This window comes from Vigna unguiculata, chromosome 7 (assembly GCF_004118075.2).
Source record: "Vigna unguiculata cultivar IT97K-499-35 chromosome 7, ASM411807v1, whole genome shotgun sequence".
NCBI classification, from domain to species: Eukaryota; Viridiplantae; Streptophyta; class Magnoliopsida; order Fabales; family Fabaceae; genus Vigna; species Vigna unguiculata.
In genome coordinates this window covers 23,374,414-23,399,637 of record NC_040285.1, presented here as the reverse complement: position 1 = coordinate 23,399,637, position 25,224 = coordinate 23,374,414, and the positions used below count along the sequence as shown (strand labels likewise).

General features: G+C 33.7%; 1 protein-coding gene across 2 annotated transcripts; it reads right to left on the bottom strand.

Annotated features, from left to right (window-relative positions):
• Positions 1-9,529: 9,529 nt before the first annotated feature.
• On the bottom strand, positions 9,530-10,418 carry LOC114190794. Of its 2 annotated transcripts, none has more exons than XM_028079831.1 (2): positions 9,838-10,418; positions 9,530-9,807 (listed from the first exon to the last, which is right to left on the bottom strand). In XM_028079831.1, the coding sequence occupies exons 1-2, from the start codon at positions 10,278-10,280 to the stop codon at positions 9,780-9,782; spliced, it is 471 nt and encodes a 156-aa protein (XP_027935632.1). In that variant the 5' UTR covers positions 10,281-10,418; the 3' UTR covers positions 9,530-9,779. The 2 variants fall into 2 exon arrangements, with proteins under 2 accessions (XP_027935632.1, XP_027935633.1); XM_028079832.1 differs by having other exon boundaries at positions 9,530-9,815; positions 9,846-10,418.
• Between the last annotated feature and the right edge of the window lie 14,806 nt (positions 10,419-25,224).

Sequence of the window (25,224 nt, the reverse complement as noted above, 5' to 3'; positions counted from 1 at the left end):
TCAAAAGAGGCAACAATGTCTGCCATCAAACATTATCACATCACCAATGGATACAGCTTCAGTGTGGTAGAATCAAAATCGCATCTTTATGTTGCACGATGCATCCATTACAACAATGAATGTCAATGACGTCTGAGGGCTAGTTATAGTAAAATCAGACATCATTGGGAAATCAAGTCCATTGATGGTACACATACTTATTTCTCTACATTAATTTCACAAGATCACTGCAATCTGGATTCGACCCAAATTGCTTCCATTGTTTTTCATTTGGTCCGAACAAATCCAAGCATTCGCATCAAAAGCTTGGTCGCTGACATCAAAAGTCGTTACGGATACTCCATTGTAATTGCTTTCTCCTTCGCAATCCATGCTCTTCTATATGTGACCGTGTATCCGTAACGACTTTTGATGTCAGCGACCAAGCTTTTGATGCGAATGCTTGGATTTGTGCAGACCAAATGAAAAACAATGGAAGCAATTTGGGTTGAATCCAGATTGCAGTAATCTTGTGAAATTATTGTAGAGAAACAAGTATGTGTACCATCAATGGACTTGATTTCCCAATGATGTCTGATTTTACTATAATTAGCCCTCAGACGCCATTGACATCCATTGTTGTAATGGATGCATCGTGCAACATAAAGATGCGGTTTTGATTCTACCACATTGAAGCTATATCCATTGGTGATGTGATAATGTTTAATGGCAGACACCGTTGCCTCTTTTTGGATCGAATTGCATGTGTTCTTGTAGTTCGACTTCCCCATACGGATTGTAATCCATAGTAGGAACTGGAACAATTTCTTAATCGTCTGCATTGTCTTCATAAAAATCATCGGAAGTAAACTCTTCGACAATGTTTGGAATGACAAGTTGGTCTTCGATTGGATTAGACAAAAAAAGATCCTCCATAATTCCACGAACTCATTATGAACACGTTGGTATGAAAATATAGATCAGGATATTTGAGATGTGAAGCTTGGTATGCAGAGAAGTATTGATAGAAGAAGCAATGGTAATCTCTTTTAAAGAAAACGTGCACCCCCTACACGTTTTGTTAGAGAAATCGTGTACCCCCACACGTTTTCTAATAGAAAACGTGCACCCCCATACACTTTCAATTTAAAAAACGTGCACCCCCATGACGTTTTCTTTTTACACCTTTTGATTCTCCCGCTTCAGCGTGATTCCTGAACGGCTGCACCTGCCATAATACTATTTCAACTTCACGCTTCTGCACATTGCTATTCAAAATAATGCACCATTTCTCTTCTATATAATACTATTCACAATAATGGTGTGAGAGAGAATCTTTCATGCATCTACAACTTTGAAAAATAGTATGAGAATCTTTCAGAAAATTATTATTATTGAAAGAAAGGTGTGTGTGGTGAATAGAAGAAGCCATATGGTGGTGTGCATGGAAGTGTAGGACAATAGGCTGCTACTTTTGAGACAAGTCATTTGGTACGTGAGAGAGAGAAATATGAAAAGTGAGACATGTGAATGAATAGTATGGTGATGTAGTTTAAATAACCATGTTAGGTGCAAGAGTTATTTCACATCACATAATACTTCATTGCTTTACCATTGTAGTTGGATTTGCAGCGTATCAAAATTAATTTCTCATCCGTTAATCTAACAGGTTCGGTCAATTTTTTGATAATCTTTTTTGTGTTTGTTTTGTTATTGATTAACTTTAAATGATATTCTGGTAATCTTTTCATATACTTTTACGTAGTTTATTATGGCTCATAACAACAACCTCCCAGCAAACTTGTCCGTATTGCGTCATCAAGACGATCACATCACCAACCAGATTTGGGAAGGAAACGAGAGGGTCCTCCGGCCACGACGCCATTCTATCTGGATTTTAAAACATACATATCTTATTGATCCTAGGGTCAGAATGTTAATTGATGCAGCTGGTTTTGGTCACGTTTTAAAAGTGAGAAATGTGGAGATTAACCACCTCATGGTAACAACATTATGTGAAAGGTGGAGGATTGAAACTCACACCTTCCACATGCCACTAGGAGAAACAACTGTTACCCTGGAAGATGTTTCACTACAACTGGGGGTGTCAATTGATGGTGAACCCGTCACTAGTGGAAGTTCTGGAAACCTGCTGCAATTGTGTCAAGATTTATTGGGGGATATTCCACCCGAAAATATGATTACAGGGAACCGCATAAAGCTATCATGGCTAAATAGCAGATTTCGAGAATTATCGGATGACGCAACCTTGGCTACCATTGGATAGTATGCACAAGCACACATCCTTATATTGATTGGCAGCATGTTGATGCTAGATACATTAGTCAGTCTCGTGCATTTTATGTTCTTGCCATTGTTAAGAGAATTAGATCATATTCCAAATTTTAGTTAGGGGTCCGCAGTATTGGCATGCCTGTATCGTGCACTGGATCACAGCACAAAACTCCAACAAGACAACATTGGTGGATGCATGTTATTGCTGCAGTCTCGCCAGAAATACAACCAGTCACGGAGGACGAGATTGTGGCTGGCCTTGCGCTCCCCTTAAGTGTGAGGTGGTGTCGGCAAACACATTCCGTGTTCCATGACCAAACTATTGTGGTGGAATTCCGAAAAAAATTTGATCAAATTCAACCAAAGCAGGTTCATTATCACCAATGCTCGACTATTTTGTTTCTTGAAATTCCCTTTGTTTTTTTTAATATTAACATTAATTTTTGCAGTTTTTATGGACACCATATCGACAACACCATGTTAGTCGCATGATAATCATAAATGTTTCTCTCATTAGTCGGGCATTGGTTCCTCTTATATGTTTTGCGACTGTTGAATTTCACCAAGTTGACCCGGTAGTCAGACAGTTTGGTTGGCGACAAAACATCCCATCCGACCCGATGAACTTGGATGAGGTTCACCGAATTGATCTCCGAGGAAGGGGGAAATTAATTGGAGGCAATATCACCATCGGTTTATCATGCTATGAAATAATCGTCATAATTCCATTGTTCAGGGCGGACCTTTCACCAAAAGTGGCCATCTGCGTGATAACTCGCCCTACATGCAATGGTACATAAATCATACCATCCGGTATATCACGGCTCTTGCACAATCATCCGATGATGAAGTGAAAATATTTTTTTTCATGCACAACATTTTAATTAAACTTTTTATTATAATTGATTTTCAATAATATCAATTAATTTTTAATTTTCTTTTAGTATGATATGCCCGGGCAATATCAGAATCCGCATTCACATCAACAGCTTCGTCCGGATAGACCCTTTTCAGGCCTCCTTTAGTCACAAAATCTAACTCCTGGTTTTGGGAATTGGGATCAAAGAATGCATCCTCCATCGTCATCTCAGCAGGTCCCGACTTCATATGGTTTTTTCTCACTGCCATCAAACTTTGGAGCAGGTCCATCGCAATATTATGGTGGTTCATCTGGCCCACAATTTTCCAGCTATGGGGGTGTTCCATCACAAATGTTTGAGACATCATCACTAACTCCACCATTTGCATACCGAGGCCCCTCATCTTCACAACCATACTACATACCTAAAATTCCATTTAATGTTTCAGAAAAAGGTTTTCAATCTGTGGAAGATACTGATGACGAAAGTAAGTCACCCCTCCTCCCCCACAACCTGAGAGACGACCTCGACGACCCACACGGAGGCCACCATGCGGCACAGGCAGCCATCGTTGAACAATGTTATTGTAAAATAAAGTTATCACATTATGGGAGAATATTGTACTATGTATGTGTACTATTTGAATATGACAATTGCATATGTACGTAATGAATTGAAGCCGTATAATTTTTTCTATCTTTATTCACTCAATAATGGTGTAACTACTATGCTTATAAATACCACATCCCTACACTACATGAATTGCAAACTTTCAAGTGTCCAACACATCAATTGCTTGGCATCTCCTTCCTCCTTTTCTTTCTTAATTGAAAACCGTAAGATGGAACATTTTTCCCCAGAAATGTTTGGCATCACAGAGTCTCGAGATTTCACCAATTCTTACATAGCTGCCTTATACACAAACGGTGAAATGAAACTCTGTGATGATGGGGTGAAGTTCATATGCCAAAGTCCGTAGATATTTCGCATTTCATACAACTGCACATACAACATGCTCAACCAAAGAGTTTGTGCAGCCATTCCATGCCAATCGAACACAACCTATACTTCAGACGACCCACCATGACTTCTGAAGGAAATATTGTCTATGACACATTTGAAATAAAGACAGATGAACATGTTTTTCAAATGTTGCAATGTAAGTCTTCTTTCCATTTCAACACAATGATTGAATTGTATGTCACCTTCACAAGATCACCTGAAGAAATCCTTTCTCTTCTAACTACAAACACCCCATCATCATCATCCTCAAACTCTGTCCCAACTTCACCAACTAATATGTTAAACTATTTTATTAATGGAGTAGAAATGCTATAAAAATAAATATGTTATGGTGTAATCAATTATATGGATCATGTTATCTATCACCACAATTAATTTGCTGCAAAAATGCGTACTGTAATCGATTACCATCAAAGTGTAATCGATTACCATCAACAAAATTTGGACATTTGATGCGAAGGTAATCGATTACATCGTAAGTTAATCGATTACGAGTGACCTTAATCGATTACACAAGTCTAAAATTGTAAAATGTAATCGATTACCAAAGCCTGTAATCGATTACTGAAGTAACAGGAGCCCCCTGGAATATAAATCCTAACTTGGTAATCGATTACAACTTTTGTAATCGATTAACGAACTAACAGGAGCCCCTGGAAAATAATTTTTGCCTTGGTAATCGATTACAGAAACCCTGTAATCGCTTACACCTCTAGCAGGAGCCATTGGAAAATTATTTTTTCCTTGGTAATCGATTACAGAAACCCTGTAATCGATTACACCTCTAACAGGAGCCACTGGAAAATTATTTTTGCCTTGGTAATCGATTAGAGAAACCCTGTAATTGATTACGCCTATAACAGGAGCCACTGGAAAATATTTTTTGCCTTGGTAATCAATTATCGAAACCCTGTAATCGATTACACCTCTATCAGGAGCCCCTGGAAACTTATTTTTTAACGTGGTAATCGATTACACAAACCCTGTAATCGAATACACCTCGTCTTCCACTATAAATACAATATTTTCTCTCTCCACTGCTGCACACCAAAATCCCAACTCGTGCCCCCTTTCCCTCCTCCGTGATTTCACTATTGTGCCTTCATTTCTTAACCAAATCACCTCTCGTTCGTTGCAATCTTTCTCATTTTCAATTCTCTACAAAACCCACTGATTAAAATCTTCAGAAACACCCAAAAATGGCTGAATCTTCAAGGAAACGCAAGACTCAAACCGGTGCTCGTCGCCGTGGTGCTGCCGTTAACGAACCTGAAGAAATGATTGCACCTTCACAACCACAAAGACTCTTCTCTTCCGTAGCACAATATGAAAGGTATACTTCAAAAATTTTTGGTAGAGATATTATTGAATCCAGATATCCTGATGATTTTATTGCTGAGCAAAACTTTGAGTGCTATGATATACTGCACAACTTGGGATTATTACCTTTTTTGACTAATCGTCAATGTTATTATCCGGAGTTAGTTAGAGTATTTTATTCTAACTTACAAATTACTGATCAAGGGGTTATTCTTAGTGAAGTTAAGCATGTCAAGATTAGAATGGATATAAATATGTTTTATCGTATACCCCAGTTGGGCACTCAAGGGGTTTGTTTTGAGGGAAACATGGTGGAGGAATGGAGAGATGATTATTCGAGTCACAATGCAAAACTAATGATTTGTCGTGACAATGTAAATATTGGAGGAAGATTACTGGCAGGCCAAATGAAAGTGGAAACACGTATCCTGCACTACATCTTATGTCGATGCCTGGTGCCCCGATCAACTAACATTGCCCAAGCTACTGAAGAAGACATTATCTTAATGTGGGCAATGTTGATCGGAAGGCAGCTTAACTGGGATCATCTGATTAGATATCGCATGAAAAAGGCATTAAGAGACAATGCCCCTTTACCATATGCTAATCACATTACTGACATTTTGATTAAGTTTAATGTTCCTCTAGAAGATGAACCATTTGAGGAGGTTAATTGGAGAACAGGTCCAATTGGTGCTGAAGTTATTCATTCCTTTGGTTTTGTAAAAAACTAAGATGGTGAATGGATTCATAAACGTGATATGCAGGATGCACCTATTCATGATGACCGCACACCATCTCCACCGCCTTAGCCTACCCAGGATGCATCTGCTGCTATGCTTAATGATATTATCCACGAAATTCGCGATCTCCGGGCTTTTGTTGGTTCAAGATTTGACAGTATAGATGCTCGGGTTGGTCAACTTGAGGAAGACATGACTTATGTGCGGCGCCAATTTCCTCCTTCTTAGATGAATTTTGATGTTTATTTCATTCAAAAACTTTGTATTTGTTTAATGCACTTTCACCTTGACATTATTATGTTAGTACTTTAATTGATTGTAATGTTTTTTTTTTCTCATTATTATCACTGCTTTTAGTTTGATATTCAATTATATCATATGTCATTGCTTTCCTATCCAGTAAAATGTTTGTTAACATTTTTTTTCAAAAAATTACGCATGTAATCGATTATAGTTCGTGCGTAATCGATTACATAACACCCAAAAAACTGCAACACATGCAGTAATCGATTACACCACCATATGGTAATCGATTACTGCTTCAAAAACGTTACCCCCCTGCACGATTACAGCATGTAGTAATCGATTACAGCTTACGGTAATCGATTACTGCACCAAAAACGTTCACCCCCCACACGATTTCGCCCTTTGACTCGCTTGACGAAGAAAACGTTTGGGGGCTACACGATTTCTTCATATGAAAACGTGCACCCCCCAAACGGTTTGTCCATTTCCGTAATTTTTTAAAAAACTGCCTAGTTTCGTAATAATGCAGAGTGATTTGCCTAGAAGGGATAAAAAATCGAAACAGAGATTAGTACTGAGACCGTTGTGGAGTTCTCCATAGATCAAACCGAATGTTTCTTTGTTTAGTTCTAAAGCTATAGTTCTACGATGATCCTGTTTAAGAGTCTCATTTCTCGTCTTCCTATGCTCTTGTATTTCAGTTTTGTAAACTGCTTTGGGGTTGTAGTACTCCTTTTTAATTAGGACTTTCTTGTCAAGAGTAGAATCCGAATAAATCTAGTTAGTTTTCATTTAATAAATAAAAAATATAAATCAATAATTATTAGGAGTAAAATACATAAAATTGATGTTATTGATAAAATAAATCAATAATTATAAAAACACAAATAATTAAATTTATTAAGTTATTATTATACAATTTTAATACAAAAAATATATTAAAAAAACAAAGGTAAAAAACCATATATTATTATCCAATTGCACGTTACATAGAATTATATTTACATGTTGTCGTAACAAATCGAATACAAACAAAAAATGTAAATAACGGAAAAAAAAAACTAAAAAGAGACTTAGATTTTGAACAAAACAAAAGGCATTGATGTAGGCAAGAGCTCGACTACTCATACCTTAAAAAAAACACAATTTTGATTATTTATTAAAAGGATGCAGTTGGCGATAGCTCGAGTATTCATACCTTTTAAGAAGGTATTTTTATTTTGATTGAAAGGTATACTAGGTAAGCTAATGCGGATAATCGCTTGAGCTCAACTACTCATATACCTCGTAAATATTTGTATTATTCAGGTTTAATTATTATTTTGGTCTCCTAATTTATCGATTTGATTCATTTTGGTCCCCTTATTATTTTTTGGTTCAATTTGGTCTTCTAATTCTTCAAAAAGGTTTAATAGATTTAATTTGGTCACTACCGTTAAGTTGACGTTAACACCCTCTCCGTACATGTCATGTGTCATTTTGTAGAATTTTGTAATTTTTATTTTATTTTTTTAAATTTTTTTATTTTTATTAAAGAAAATTAAAATGCCATGTGTCACTTTATAATTGTGACATGTGTCAATTTGAGATTTTTTTATTTAAAAAAAATATATTGCCATGTGATAGGTCATGATTGTGTCACGTGTCAAACTATTATTGGTTGTTTCTAATTTAGTCCCTTTATTTAAATTTTTTATTCAATTTAGTTCCCTAATTTTTTAAAATAATTTAATTTTGTCCTCTCCAATTTGATACCAAATTAATAATTAAGCTTTATTACAATTTGTACATTCATGTTAAAATAATTTTTTATCATTCATACATCAAATCACTCCCTAAATATTCATGTTATTTTATTTCTTACATTTTTCACTTATAAATTTTTACACTTAAAATTTTGTACATATGTAAAAAAAAATTTAAATAGTTAGATGGAGTAATTTGATCTATAAATATAATAAAAATTATTTTAACATGTATATATAAGTTTTAATTAAGCTTAATTACTAATTTGATCTCAAATTAGAGAGGACAAAATTGATTCATTTTAAAAAATTGGGGGACTAAATTGAATCAAAATTGTAAATAGGGGACTAAATTGAAAACAATCAATGTTAATTTGACACGTGGCACAATCATGACCTGTCATGTGACACTTTTTTTAATTAAAATAATTAAAATTCAATTTTTTTATCAAGTTGACATGTGGCACAACTATGACGTGACATGTGGCAGTTTAATTTAAAAAAAAATAAAAAAAAACCTTAAAAAGATTAAAAATTTCACAAAATGACACGTGACATGTACATAAAACGGTATTAACGTCAACTTAATGGCATGTATCAAATTGAACCTTTTTAAAGAATTAAAAGACCAAATTGAACCAAAAAAATAATAAGAAGATCAAAATGAACCACACCAAAAATTACAATTAAGCCTATTATTTATTAAAAATAAAAGGCATAGGTTGGTACGAAAAATCAGTTGGGTACTCATATCTCTTAAAGATATATTTTAATTATTTATTAAAAATACATTAAGTATTAGTCTAATGCAGACGATCGATTGCTCAAGGATACAGACGATCAAATACTCATACCTTTTAAGATGCGAATAATCACCTTTCAATTTTAATTTTATAAATTTTATTGATTAAAAATAGGGGAACGTGTGAGAAGGATATAAAAGTTTAAAACAACTGTTTAAAAAATAAAATAAAATAAAATCTAAAAACTTGAATAAAAGCAATGGGAGCGGGAATAACATTTAGGGAGTGCACGCAGAGAAAGGAAACCATATGCTATTTATCCCAAAATGCTAGTAAACTAAGGTAGGATTTTTAGTGTAAAAAATGAGCCTAAACTTGGTCCTAACATCCCATGCACTTCATCGGTTTACCAAGAGAAGCTCAAAATTTAAATGAATATATTAATTTTTAGAAATAGATCATACGAAACAATTAGCAATTAAACACAAGGAACCCAAAAACTTTCCAAAACTTAGGATCAATGCTTCCTTCACTCTTGGTGTCCAAATTAAAGCGATGCAGTTGAAACACATTCCTTAAACAAATAAACAGAGCCTCCCCAAGGGATCAAACAGATAGACAAAACTAGAATCACACAGATGACACAATAACCGTAAAAATTAATTTACATGAACAAATGAACCCCAATTCCTCCGATCATCAACCGAAAACACCAATTCCTTGAGACTCCACCAAAACTGTTTCTCCCCAAACTCCATAGGCACATACAGGACGTCAACAATTCAAACCCACATCGAAAGAGAAATCAGTGAAACAAGAATATTATCAGGACCAATCATTCCAGCCATGATTCCAAAAAGAAAAGAAACAGGAAATCGCATAACAAAAAGAGAGATAGGGTGATTGCCGTGAACACTGGCTGAAACAGCCTTGGTTCTCCTTGCTAACCCTTATGATGGCTGACACAGAGGAGGGACGAACATTGGAGAGAGTTGACGATGGAATCCGATGGGGCTCCGGTAGTGGCGAAACTAGTTCTCTACCATCACAGCGAGTTCGACATAGGAAGGAAATCCAGAGGCGATATCGGAGATGTCTGTTCCGGCGAAGGTGAATAGCAGAGGCGACTTCAAAATTCAACGATGGGGGTGAGCTCTGTTGAAGATGACCAGCTAGATGACGGCTCAGTGGAGAACGTTGGTGGTGCAGAAGTGGCACGTGATGGCGGGCGATGATCCAACGAAGAATTGACGGTGAAGAAGAATGAGAAATTGGGGATTGATTCTGTGAGGGTGATACCGAAAAACCTAATCCATAAACAGTCATTGGCCACGGTTTCCCCTCTTTGTCTCTGTTTTATTCATTTCTGGCCATTGTTTGAATATTAATTGGATAATGCTCATAAATAAGAAATAATGTTCATCCTCTAAATTCTGGTGTTTCTTTATCATTCTCAGTGTCTGGCTTCTGCTCTGGTCTGGAGTTTGATTAACTGCACCAAATTAGCTTTGAAGGACGAGTGAACTTATTTTTATGACATTTTCAAGGTTGAGGATGCAGACCCTATTGGTAAAAAGTATGACCAGGGTATATATACTATTATTTCTTGTGTTGTTATTTCTTTTTAAAATAAAATCAGTCTGCATTGAAGTATCTGTTATGCAAATCTATCTTATTGAGTTGATAATGTATTGAAGCAGCACCTTATATTTTTTTACTTGAATGTTGCTGCAACATAAATCATTGATTATTGGTCAGCTGTATATTTTAAGCACTTAGTTTTTGGTAAGATTTAACTATTATTTGAAATTGTTAGAAGAAGTTTACTATTGTGTTCTAGAATACTCTACAAAGCTTTTTTCTGTTGTTATCTGTCTCCCATTCCCTTGCAATTAGTTGCGATACCTGGCATTAACAAGCTGTAAATTTTGACATTCTAGTTTCACTTCCGTTTTGACAGCTCAATTTGTGGGTAAATATAATGTTGTTGATGTAATTATCTTATTGATATTAACATAAAGTAAGCCTTCTTTCCTAAATGTTATCTCTCTCTGATATGTTGTGATGCTCCACTTCTTTTGAACTGTCTTGTCATTCTCTCAACCAGTTGTTTTACTTCCCTCAGTTGGTTGATGCCTTTTTTAATTGATATTTCCAATCTTGTTAAATTTCTCCATATATTTTATTGATTGCATTATTAATCATAAGAAGATTGTTACGAATTTTGTGATTGCTAGTTCAATTCCACATTTTTAAACTTCTCTACAGAGACAAATTTATCAGTTTTACATAGCGGACATTGCTTTCTCAGAAACATTTCTATCTCAATCAAGTTCTATTTTATGACAAATTAATTTGTTTGGTTAAGTGTCATCTACTTATTCTTTTTGGTATTGGTGGGAATCAAATTCTTTCTCTCTTCCCCTTTTTTATGGTTTTGTATGCATGCTAAATTTGCACGTTCTTTTGTTCTTTTTATGTTAATACTTTCAAATATAAATTTTTAACTTCTTTTATATATATATATTGAAAAATTGAGGTTGGTTATTCGACAAATCAAATGAAAATTAACAGTTACGTCACTTAATCTGTCCCCCTTCTTTGACGCTTAGAGTAAGGTTTATGAATAAAACTTCGGAGATAATTATTATGATAATAGTGACTCGATCTTAATTCTAATACGGGAGACTGTTATGATATTGTGCTGGTTGTTATGACGAAAATGAAATGATTAAAAGTTCAGAAATAATTATTATGATAATACTGACTCTATCTTAATTCTAATATGGGAGATTGTTATGATATAGTGCTAATTGTTATGATGAATATGAAATGATAATGGTTGTGGAAAAAAAAAGAAAAGATTATGAAAGTGGACGGTAGGTTTTTGGTCGATGTAAAAGGGACGTTAATCAATGTGCGAAAGGATAGGATATTTAATTTAGGCTTAAATACTTTTTTGTGTTCTTATTTTCGTAGTGTTTGTTGCAGATGATTCTCATTTTTATCAAATGTTTAAAATGGTCTTCATTTTCGTAATGTTTGTTGCGGATGGTCCTCATTTTTACCAAATGTTTAAAATGGTTCTCATTTTCGCAATTTGTGTTTAATTTAGTCCTTTTTATGTGACGTTGTTTAAATCAGTAACGAAACACGATTTTCGTAGTGTTTCTTGCGGATGGTCCTCATTTTTACCAAATGTTTAAAATGGTTCTCATTTTCGCAATTTATGTTTAATTTAGTTCTTTTGCTGTGACGTCGTTTAAATCAGTAACGAAGCAGTGTCACTGTTTATATTACATTGTACTAGAGGTGTTAAATTAAACACAAATTACGAAAATGATGACCATTTTAAACATCTGGTAAAAATGAGGATAATCCGCAACAAACACTACGAAAATGATGACCATTTTAAACATTTGGTAAAAATGAGATCATCCACAACAAACACTACGAGAATGAGGACGAAAAAGGTATTTAAGTCTTTAATTTAAATAATAAAATTAATGGAACAAAAACAAAGAATATCACCTAACATGTTCAATGTATATCTTATTTCTACTATCAATCTAAACTACATTTGAAAAAATTTCTACAATTTTATCCAAATCATTTAAAAAGAAATAGTGACTAAAGGATTAAAGTCACGAGACTACAATAATTAATTAGTCTCTATAATTTTTATTATTCCTATATTTATAAATTATAACTTTAATCTTATTTTTACTCTAAAAAAAATTAATTTCAATATTCAAATTTAATAATATCACAAGTTAAATATGTTTTGAGTCTCTTAACTTCTAATGAAAATTGAAATTAGTTCATTTTTAAAATTTTAACCTAATTTATTCTCCTTATTTTAAAAATGTATAAATTTAGTCATTTTAATCAAAATTTTGTTTAATTTATTTGATGTTTCAAATGCATTTCATGATAAAATTATATTAGCCGAGAAATGTATTATTTGGGATAAAAATTCATGTAGTTGGATACAATAGTTTCTTTTATAATAAATTGTGGTTACGAAAAGGTAAGGAAGGATTTGGTGACTACATATAGTTGCTTATATACATATAATATAATATAATATAATATAATATAATAATATATATATATATATATATATATATATATATATATATATATATATATATCCGAATCGTTTCTGAATTATAATTGGAACCCCCTTTTTTTATCCATCTCACATCAATAACTCGACCTCTATCGCCAATGGGTAGTTTTAGACAAGTTTCCTTTGAGGTGGATACCTGAATGCCAAGTATAGCTCGTAATAATCTATCTTCGGGGGAATACGAGGATTTTTTTTGCCATTTGAGGTGTTAATTTCCCCACAAAAACATCGTCTGTTTCGACCCACGATCCGAGAATCACGATTTCGTTTTTGTCTAAATTTCGGACTAATTTGGTTTCTAGATGTGAAATTTTATTAGTGATTCTTTCATAATCATAGCTTGTCATATGAGTATGAATTTCATATTTTCGTATGTGAAAAGAAGTAAAAATATCTAAACATAATATATTTCTTCCTCTCTTAATTTTTGGTTATACACTTTTTTTCTCTCTTAATTATTTAGCTTGTTTTTTCAAGATTTAATCTTTAAGATAATTTTTCTTCTTATTATTATACAATTTTTTCTTTCGTACATGGTTATGTTCAAATAGTTGTTCCTCAATTTCATTTTATCAAATAATATTTAGGTCACACATTTAATTATCTTTACTTCTTATAACATATATATATATATATATATATATATATATATATTTATTTATGAGAATGTTTGACTCTTAATGTGTAGCTCTTCTTTTTGTTAATGATGATGCCAATGAGTTTTTAGAGTTTATGGCAAAAAAGAAAAAATCTAGAACTATAGTTATGAAAATAAAGTTGGATTATTAATTGGAAGAAGATAATTTGCTACTTACACAGAAATTTGATATCCTATCATGGTGGAAAACAAATGGGATAAAGTTTTCAACCCTTCAAGCAATTAAAATTGATGTTTTAGCTATTCCAATAACAATTGTAGCTTCTGAATCTGCTTTTAGTATTAGTGGTCAGATATTAACTTCTTACAGTAGTCAACTTCATTGTATTATTATAGAGGCTTTGATGTGTACAAGAAGTTGGATATGGAACTCAAACCATCTAGGTAAGTTACTCAAATTTATTAATATTTATTGTTAGTATTTTTTATGAATTCTCATTTAATATTCTACATTTGGTGTTTGTAGGTGTTAAAAAATTAAAAGAAAAATATGTTCTCTTGAGTGAAAATGAATTTGATGAAAAAGGTACATTATATTCTAGTAATTAAAATTTTCAATTTCATTTATTATATCATATCTAATTTTTCATTTTTTTTTCTATGTGTAGGTGGATCGAATGCAAATGAAACCACTAATCGTTTGTAAAATTAATAAATATTTTGGTTATTATAAAATTTTAGTAATGTGTAATTGTTTAATTTTTATATAATTATTTGAATTTTCTCTAATTGTTATTTAATACTTTAATTTGAGATTTATACTACTATATATTTCTTAATATTTGACATCATGAAAAGAAAAAAGAATATGTTATTTTAATATTGAATATTTCGATAGTATCATGATTCCTTTGGTATGATTTTTAAATTTTATTATAAAAGTTATTTAATTGATATTTGGAACAATAAAAAAATGGGTATGGGTATGGATATAAGAATATACTTATTACCGACACGGATGTGGATGAGTCAAAAGTTGAATACTCGTTGGGTTTGGGGATGAGGATGAATTTTTATTATGAGGATATGGATGAAATTATGATACTTGTACCCGCCCAGCCCTATTGCCATCCCTAGTGGCACCTGACCGCACTTTAGAACCGCTAGGCGAGAGCGAAGTCAGTAGCTCAGCGCCTAGCGGCACTAGTTGGGCTGCTAGACGATCTATAGCGTGACATCGCCTAGCGGCGCTTAGGCTACGCCAGAAGATGCTCCAGGGGAAGGTTGTTGATTTTAAGTGTTTTGCAATGTTTAGTGGTGATGGTTTTGGGTCTGGGATATGCTTGCATGGATTACGAGCGGGGAGGTTCGTAATGGAGTTGGAAATGCGTGATTAATACGAACGAGGAGGTTGTATTAGATGTACTCTTGTGTAGGGATATGAGCGGGGATGTTTGTATGTTTCATGCTCACACTTTAAACTATTATGGGCGGGAAGGTTCATAACAGGTGGTGTTCATGCGTGTTGGACTACGAACGAGGAGGTTCGTAGAGTTGGACCACAAGCGGACAAATTCGTGGAAGCATATGGAATCCCAAAGTGCATGGTTGAAATGTGTTAGTCTCATAGAGGGTATGAGAATAAGGTTTTCTATGTACTTCATGGTATAAATACAATTAAAAATGAGAAATGGGTTAAGTAATTCGGATGAGGTATATATATAATCACACAATAGTCGATAATTGAGTTAAAAATAAGTTAAAAAGCACACAATGACGCCAATAACTTGTTATGACTCTAACAAGCATACCAAGTCGTGCAAGTAGTAATTGGTAATACCAAAATATCGTTTCTAGAGACTTGTGTAATACTAATTTCAATTAAAGAATGAATCCATAATTCGAGTTTTTGTGCAAGAAAGTAAATTTTGCATAAAAGATAAAAGGTGAGTTTGGATTTGAAACTTAGAGAATGGACAAGACAAGAAAAACAATGGAGTGATATTGTTGGGGTTAGATTTCACCAACATCATTTTTAGGCATATAAAACACTCAAACTTTTCTCCATTAAATTCTAATGTCAACCCACAAGTTTGCTCAAGCCCTAATTCCTTAGTTGAATGAGCCTAGGTTTTCTTATTGAGAATCAATTCCTTGAATCCCCAAATAAATGAACCCGCTTTACGAACTAGGGTTTAAGACAACTAATGGGTCAAACTTCATTCCTAAATACGAGTTCAATTAGGTATCTTGTTCCAAGTCTAGGTTTCAAAAGATATTTCTCAATACCTAATGACCTAAATATCATGTAATGAGGGCCAAAATAAAGCAAGCAGTAAGGAAAGAAAATAAGATGGTAGCAATTAATGGAAGAAACATGTATATATTCAAAACATTCACAAATACATGAAAGTTCAGTGGCTACATCTACCCACAACAAAATGGGTTTAGCTTTCCATTGTCATGGAGTACACAAGCTTATAAAACGAAGAAATGGAAGAAGAAAGAGATACAAAGAGGAAGAAGGATGGTTCCCACAAGCCCTGACAGTCCTCCAAGCGCTTCCAAGGTGTATTTCGAGCTCTAAAACATCCAATATGTGTTTCCCTCATGAAAACAAGAAGATAAAGGGTCAACTTGCCACATCAACAAAAGTGGCGCCTGACAGAAGTTGTCCATCGCTAGGTGACACCTTGAAAGGTGAAAGGAATTTCTTCGTGAGTCACTTGACGATCCCGAGTGTCACCAGGCGTTGAGCTACTGGAATGCATGGCGCCTAGCGCTGAACATTTGTTGCTAGGCGTTTGGCGTTTTGGCGCTAGTATTGTGTCACCCGACGGTGGCTGTGTCTTCCAAATTCTCAAAATTTTGATCTTTTTCTTGTTGCTCAAGATCACTCACTTGTCTGGTTGTTGGAACAAGTCTTCTTGTCTAATATTAGACACCAAAATGGGGATTAGTAGTAAAATTAGATCAACGTAACCTAAAATATATTTATTTACAAAAGCAAGGTAAAATTGACAATAAAGTAGGACAAAATCTATTGAAAATTTGATTATGTTAATCAAATACAACTCAGACAATGGTAAAACTTAACATTATCACTAGGTTCATGGAGGTGCAAGGACTGTGTGTTGTGTTGATTTGTAGTGGAGTTTGAGTTTTGTGTTGAATGTGCTCTTGGATCTGCATAAGAGGTCGTTGGTGGTGCTCATGTGGTTCAATGAGTCGCGATTTGTGGCTGTTCCAAGGATGGAGTTCTCTGTTGTTTATAGATATACTCTGATTGTTCGTGTGATGTAGCTTGTAGATATGGGCTTGCGTAGTGTGCGCTTGGAGGTCTGGCAGTAGTTGAGTTTGTGGATCTAATTTTGTGGTTTGCGTTAGGTGATGAGATCTAGCGCTGTAAGATCCGCGGAAATTAATTAATTAAATAAATAATTAATTAATAAATGCGAGTAAGTTGTGCATTTATGACATTAATTTCTGTTATGTATGACGTGGAAAAGTACTAGCTCAAATGGTTGAGAGTACTTGGTTTGTGTGAGAGGACTTGGGTTCGAGTCCTATGTATGCCAAATTGTGTGTATTTTTGTTATTAATGTTTTAATAATATGTTGGGCCACACTCTGCTTGATTGTATGTGTTAGTAAGAAACATGGGTTGGCTTGATGGTTTAGAGTTGATTTAACTTTGGCATGGTGTGGGTTCGAACCTAGGTAGACTCAAATTTAACTTTCTTTTTGCTAAAAGGTTGTGTGGCTAAATATGGATAGACAGAGAAAGGTGTTGTTGGTGTTTTGAGGCTCCAAGTAATTCACTACTAAGTCAAAATTTCAAGGTTAGGGGAGCTAAGCCGAATTTCTATGCTTATGGTGTCGTTTTGCATAATCTGTGATGAATTTGTGTTTTGAATGTCGTGTTGCACCTGAGGGAATTAAGGGTTTTGGGTTTTGGTACTGTTCTATTGAATGATGGCCTTAAATGCATGAGTATTTTGGGGTTAAGAACGGTATAGACTATAATTGTGCAAAATTGGGTTGTTGGGGCTTATGTTTAGGGTCCAGTTATGCTCACAAGTCTAATGTAATTGTTCTGCATGAATGGTATGAAATTGGAGTGTGTTTTGGGTCCGATTGCTACTGTTGTTCGTGTAAAACAGCGCCCAAACCTGCAATTATCACTCAGGCGAGCCGGACTCGCCTAGGCGAGAGTTGCAGGGCATGAGTTTCAGGCTCTGTTCGAGCATCTCACTCAGGCGGGGTAATTTAGTCTTGGGTGACATATCGTCTCGCTTAGTCGAGTGTGACTCGCCCAAGCGAGAATCCGTGTGTGTTTCGAGTGTGTTGGTTGCCTATCTCGCGTAGGCGGGGTTTGTTGTTTAGGTGAAACATGTGTCTCGCCCAGGTGAGAGTCTCTCGCCTAAGCGAGAGTTCGAAGGGCATTCTAATGAGGGTTTAACTCGCAGCCCAAGCGAGAGATGCGAGTTTTGGGTGAAACGTGAACTCGCTCAAGCGAGTGTGACTCGCCAAGCGAGGGTTCGTGGCAAGTTTTGTGTATGGTGCTCGCTCAAGCGAGATAACCCAGCCTAAACGAGATGAACTGGAGTGCTTAGGCAAGAACTGGGAGATTAAGCCTAGGTTGGATGGATGTGGCATAAGGGTAACCAAATTTTGGTGGTATGGGATGGATGGGAGTTGAATGGTGATGTTGGGTTATAAGGCTCCTAAGATATCTCAATGGTGGGCTTGCTGGTGTTCCATGGGTTGTGGCCCGGAACGTATCCTTGAGTTGTGGCTCAGGATAGGGGTTAAGCATGTGGCATTCTATAGGTTGTGGCCCGGAATGAGTTCCCTTGAGTTGTGGCTTGGGATAGCGGATGAACACGAGGAACCTTGAGTTGTGGCTCGGGTTGGCGAGTGTGCCGGTGTGAGTGTGCTGGTTGTGGCCAGTACGGATGGGTCCAGATGGATTGCCCTCCTCAGTGGTTGCTGACGAGTTTGGTAGTCTTGGGACGTTACGGACTATGTTCGTATTTGGGAACTCCACCTGGCGTTACGGTGTGTGATCCGTAGCATGGTTTACGCACGTGCTCTATCGGTTGTGGCCGATAGGTGTGGCAGCAAGGCACCTGGAGATACTCAATAGAAGATATATAACACTGCTAACATGGTTGTGGCCATGAGAAGAATGAGAACGAGGTTTCCTGAAGTACCTACTATGCATGGTGGTGGCCATGTGGAGGGAAGGTAACGTGACTTCCATTAGGTACATCGGTGTACATGGTGGTGGCCATGTGATGGAAATAGAGTAAGATTCTGTAGGAAAAGAAAGGATACTTGATATGGTTGTGGCCATGCAGTATAAAGAAAGAATTTTGTGTTGTTGTTATATTATTTGTACTGGTTAAACATGTATATGTATATTTGGTATATATTTTTGTATGTTTTAACTGTTAGCTCACCCTATCTGCTTGTGTTTGGCGATGATCGTGTACGCGGTACACATGAGCATGTGATGATGCAGGTGGAACTGGTAAGGCTTAACTACGGAGAGGGGCTGATTATGAGAATTTTTATGCTCATATTTTTGTCACTCTATTTTTAATATATGATGTAAAGGCTCATGGCCTATTTGACTAAACTCACCATTTTGTATTCATGGACTTGTTGGTAATTTAATGAAGTTTTACATTTCCCGTGTCTTGGGAAATGAGGCATTATTATTAAATGAGATTTTAAATAAATGATGCTGATGTATTATTTCAGTTTTATTTTGTTAAATCCGTAATATCTGGATGGGATGTTACAAGCGCGGTGATTGACATGTGATGGTTGGCATCTTCGTTTTCCGGTTGGGTAGAGCTCGCGATGGATGAAGCTATAAGTGCATTGTAGATCCGGTGATATGCGGTGTGGCGAGTGCATGTTGTTTCAGATATACTTTAGCAAGGTGGAGCTCTAAGGTCTCCAACGGGTGTAAGGGTTGAGCTCGTGGTGAGTCATGCGTTCAATGCACAACGAGGAATCGTTTCGCGTGGCTTGTGCGTCGTCTTATCCGAGGTGTGAAGGGCGGTGCAAAGTTGATGGTGCGTGGAGGGGTTGTGTTGTGATGGTTAGTGGTTGTCTGATGATGATGAAGTTTCGTTTCAGATCTGAGCGCGTTGGTTCACTGTGGTTCCGATGATGCTTTTCGATGGACATCAATGTGATGGTGAACAAAACTATTCTGCTCTATGTGGGTTGTGACACGATGGTTCGTGGTGTCCTACGATGGTTGTGCAGAAAAGATGAAGGTTGGCTATGTGATATTTCATATCTGTATGAGGAAGAAGATAATGACGTGGCAGTTCCTGGTTGGTCAAATTTGTGAGTGAAGGATTGTGATTTTTGGCATCTCCTATTGGTAAGATTTTAAAGTGGAGGACTGTGACACGTAAAAGCTCCTGGTTTGACATATTGTGAATGCTAGAATGAGTATTTCCTATGGGTAATTTTATACACAAGCATCGACTAATATTGATGCAAGGTGTATGGGGATCATGCATGGCCATTCACTAATATTGATACAAGGTGTGTGGTGATTATACACGGGCATTGGTTAGCATTGATGCAAGGTGCATGTAAATTCTTAGATGGTTTAATTCCAAGTGAGTAGACTTTCTATGGTGGAGTATGATTGATAGTATAGGCGATGAAGATGTGTTTATTTTAATTAGGGTGAAGATTTTTGGACTAATGAAAATAATACGTCTTGAAAAGTCTCACATGGCTTAACATAAATTAGGGAGTAGGTGTTGGTGACTATATAATGAACTCTAAGTTCATAGTGTCTCTTGTTTTAAATCAAAAACACTTTGAGCTAGTGTTTGATTTTTAATAGAATGATTATTAAAAATAAATATAATAATGTTCTTAATTGCACTTCTCCCAACAAGGAGAAGTATCCAATTGTTTCATTTTATAATCAATGCAGGATAAGATGATGCACACCTTCAACCCAATAAGCTTTCTCTAGTTTACACGATGAATATAATTGAATTCTGCTGTGACCATCGTAATTGTTAAATCATTGAAATAAACTTTCTGTACGCCTTTATAACAAGATCCAACAAAGCTTTCATAACGAGGAAATGTCTTGCGCACTTAGGAACAGATCGAGCTAATGAAAACATTTGAAAGTGCTACAGCAAAACAAAAGAAGCAAAATATTTTAATTTACGACAAAACTAATTATTGTACTAAAAAATACACAAACATGTTCTCATGATGTGTTTCAACTATGAAGACCACATTGTTATAAAGATAATATCACGTTCCATTAATTTTACTTTTGCATCATTGATCTTTAAAAAAAAATTGTTTTTTCTTTTTTTGTTTTGTTTTGAATGTTATACAGTCTTTAACATAAAATGAAAGTCAGTCCCTCAACGAATAATTATGTTATCTTATTATTATCTCGTGCAAACTTCACACTTAAAATTTACTTGTATTAATTCTTTTATAACCTCTTTCATTAATTAGTGTGCATCACGTTCCACTTATTTTAAAGAAACAATGTTTCATTTGTATATAAATCCCTGAAAGTGCTTTTAAAAGATAAAGCATTTTTTAATAAAATATTAACCGTTCCCACCAAGCTATACACATGTGTAAGTTGTTTCAATTTATTTTAACAAGAATGTTATTCAGTTTTTTTTACTGGTCAAAGGAATAATAAATATATATTAATTTTATCATTTTTATATTAAAAATTATAATAATTAATTCTATTTATTAAAATAATATAGATGTTGATTTATAAAGACAAAAATATATTTTAAAATTTTTAGGTAATAAAAATAAGTATTTTAGAAACTCAATTAATCTCAAATTGATACTTTAATTTTTATTTTTATTTTTGTAAATTTTTAGATGTTTAATACTATTTTTTTATTTTTCTGTTAATTTAAACTTTTTTATGTTTAATTATATTTTAATTTTTAATAATATTAAAATATGATTAATTTATTATTTAATTATTTTTTAACTTTTATCGATAAATATTAAATAAAATATTATAACAATTGTACAATACTTATGGGTGGTATTCTTGTCTTTTAAATAAAATAAAACTACATTAATTGTGATTAGGTCAGATTTTATTTAATATTACAGTTAATTATAAACTTTTGTAGATTTAATATAGGCTTAAATATCTTTTTCGTCCTCATTTTCGTAGTGTTTGTTGCGGATGGTCCTCATTTTGACAAAATGTTTAAAATGGTCCTCATTTTTACTAAATGTTTAAAATGGTCCTCATTTTCACAATTCATGTTTTATTTGGTCCTTTTTTGTGACTATTTAAATCAGTAACAGAACACTGTACATGTGGCACTGTTTGTATTATGTTGCATTGTGGTGTGTTATGTGTATGGTACAAATGGCTAATTAACATTAATTTTTCAATTTGGGGAAAATTTTGCAATTAGGGCATGAGTTGGATTACAGTCGCACTCTTCATCGTTGGAGGCGATTTCTTCATCTTCGTCTTTCTTGAGCTCGGATTTGCAGAGGACGGAGCTAATACTTGTCATTTCATCGTTGGATTGCAGTCGCGCTCTTCATTTCAATTTTCCAGTTAATCATCATCAACGAGGTAAGTGGGTTTAGAGTTTTTTTGGTTGTGTTTGCTCGTGGGTTAGGGTTTTCGTAATTTTATTTTGGGGTTTATTTGTGCTTGGATTGTTGTGATGTTCTGCATCATTTCTAAATTACACACCTGTACAATACACGTAACACACCCCAATGCAACGTAATACAAACAGTGCCACCTGTACAATGCTTTGTTACTGATTTAAACGGCGTCATAGAAAAGGACCAAATAAAACATGAATTGCGAAAATGATGATCATTTTAAACATTCGGTAAAAATGATAACCATTTTAAACATTCTATCAAAATGAGGACCATCCACAACAAACACTATAAAAATGATGACGAAAAAGATATTTAAGTCTTTAATATATTAGTTATCATTAACCAATACTCTTAGGACACTCGTTAGGAAGACTCTTTTTCTAATTGGCATGTTGGGCGTTGGGTTATATCAGTTTAAGTGTAGTTTGTTGGGTTACAATAGGATAAAGCTCATATTGATAACATTTGTAACACAAGAGTTACATTAAAAGATAATTTATCTAATTTATTGAGATCAAAATTCAATTTAATTAAATAAAGACTAAAATATTTAAGAAACTTTATTAAGTTTAATCTGGGGTTATTAAATTTTTGGTCTAAACTATCTTTATATAGGACGCTAAAACTATTTCATCAGCTACAAATTAGTTATCTAATAATATTCAAAGTGTAAAAATATTAAATTCAAATAATCCCCTTAATTTTTAAAAATTCAATAATCTACTTAATCAGCCAATATTAAACCCTGCATTAATTTATATTAAAGATTCACATTAATTATTGCGTTAAGTAAACCCAGAATTTTGCAAAAATAACATACAGGAAACTTCAAAATCAGAAATTTAATAACTTGTTGGACAATTCTGGCTAGTTGGATAATTTGGACATCTTTTTTAATTAGCATACTTCTAACAATTTTTTGTATAAAAATATTTGACTTATCTTCATTGTCCACCTCTGCATACTTTTTACATTTCTACTAATTTATACATTACTCGTATTTAAATTCACTTAGCAAATACATGTATTTAACAAATTGATTTATGTTTATATTTTATTTTTATTTTTATTACATTGCATAAGATCACTATTCTAATATAATATTATTGGAAAGTGAGGGGATTTCAATATTGGTAAATAGTTTATTGTAGGAAATGAGTTTTTAGAGAGGGAGGGGATTATAAAGTGTGACTGAATAGAATATGTTATTTGCATATTGTTGGTAACTCTAATTGATGAAATGTGATATTTCATATTGGTGAGAGAACTACAATCAGTATAGTGTGATGTTTTTCTTTTAAAGTATTACAGTCTTAAAAAATTTCAATAATAAAAAACTATGTTGAGAAACTTGATATATAGATCTACAAAAATGTTGACAACAATCAAACTTTCTGCATCGAAAAGAATATATTTAATTAGTCGGATGGTACCTACTTTTGTTTAAATGTATTAGTTTGATACCTGTTTTTAAGGTGTCAATTGAGTCTCAACTTTTGAAAAGATGTCTCAATTAGGTCATTTTTAGCAAAAAAAATTATTAACACCGTTAATGGTATTGATATTTAAAATGACTTACAAAATTAAGTATTGATATTTATATTAAAATTTAGTGATAAAAGTCATGAATTAAGTTAACGGCTGTAGTAAGTTTTGTCCGACAGGGACCTGATTAAGACATTTTTCAAAGATGAGACTAGATTGACACATTTTTAAAAACGGATATCAAACTGACACATATAAACAAAAGTGGGTATCATCCAACTAGTTAAACCAAAGATATATATATATATATATATATATATATATATATATAAAGAATTTAGGTCTCAAAATCTAAAACATGGAGAAACAATTATTTAAGATACTAGTGAACTCAAATTTTGAAATACATATACAGGATTCTAAGTAGATATGAAATGAAGAGAATAAGGTAAGAGGGTGGAAAATGAAAGTAATATGATTTGTTTGAATTAAAGGGAGATCTAGAAATGAAAGAAAGAAAGAAAGGAAAAGATAATGAAAAATGAAGTTGTTAGATTTAGTGGGAGAACTTTGACCAAAATTTTAGGGGGTCAAATTATACTTTTTTATATAAATTAATTTTTTTACATTAAAAAAATTTATTTCCTTACATATTCTTTCTATTCAAAATAATCACATACGATAATTAAATAAAAAAAATGATAATAATATATATGAAAGTATGACATAAAATTTATTATCAACAATCATATATTTAAAAAAGTAAAAGTTACCTTTAATCATAGTATTTCTCAATGCTCTTTCAATGACTTAAAATTTTGAATGAGAACTGAAGTTTGTTGCAATATTCCTTGCAATGTATATTATCATAGTGCTTGCTATAAAAAACTTTCAAAACCTATAAAAAAAACACTCAAAACAGTTAAAAATGTTGATGACAATCAACTCAATTACATGTAACAATGAAAACATTTGAGTGAGGTCATCAGCTTGGTTTTTTACTTAAAAGATAGCACGGTAAGCAATATGCAACATATTTAAATGACAAATATCGAATACTGTAACTATGAAGGAAATAAGCTAAAAAAACCATGTGTATTGAAATCTTCTTAAATAACCATCTTTAATAGACAATGGATAATTTTCTAGATACATTTGATATGAACCCCATTTTAGATCAGTCATTCGTACTTCATCAATTTGATTTGGTGGGTATTACCAAATTTGAGGACGTTTCTTCGTATCACGTTCTAAAATATTTTCAAATTCATTATATGTAACTCTAGGAACTTTAGAGAATTGTTTTTCATTTTCATCAATTTTTGGATTATTGTGAAGTTTCTCAAGTTTAGATAACGTAAATGCATTTTTTTCATC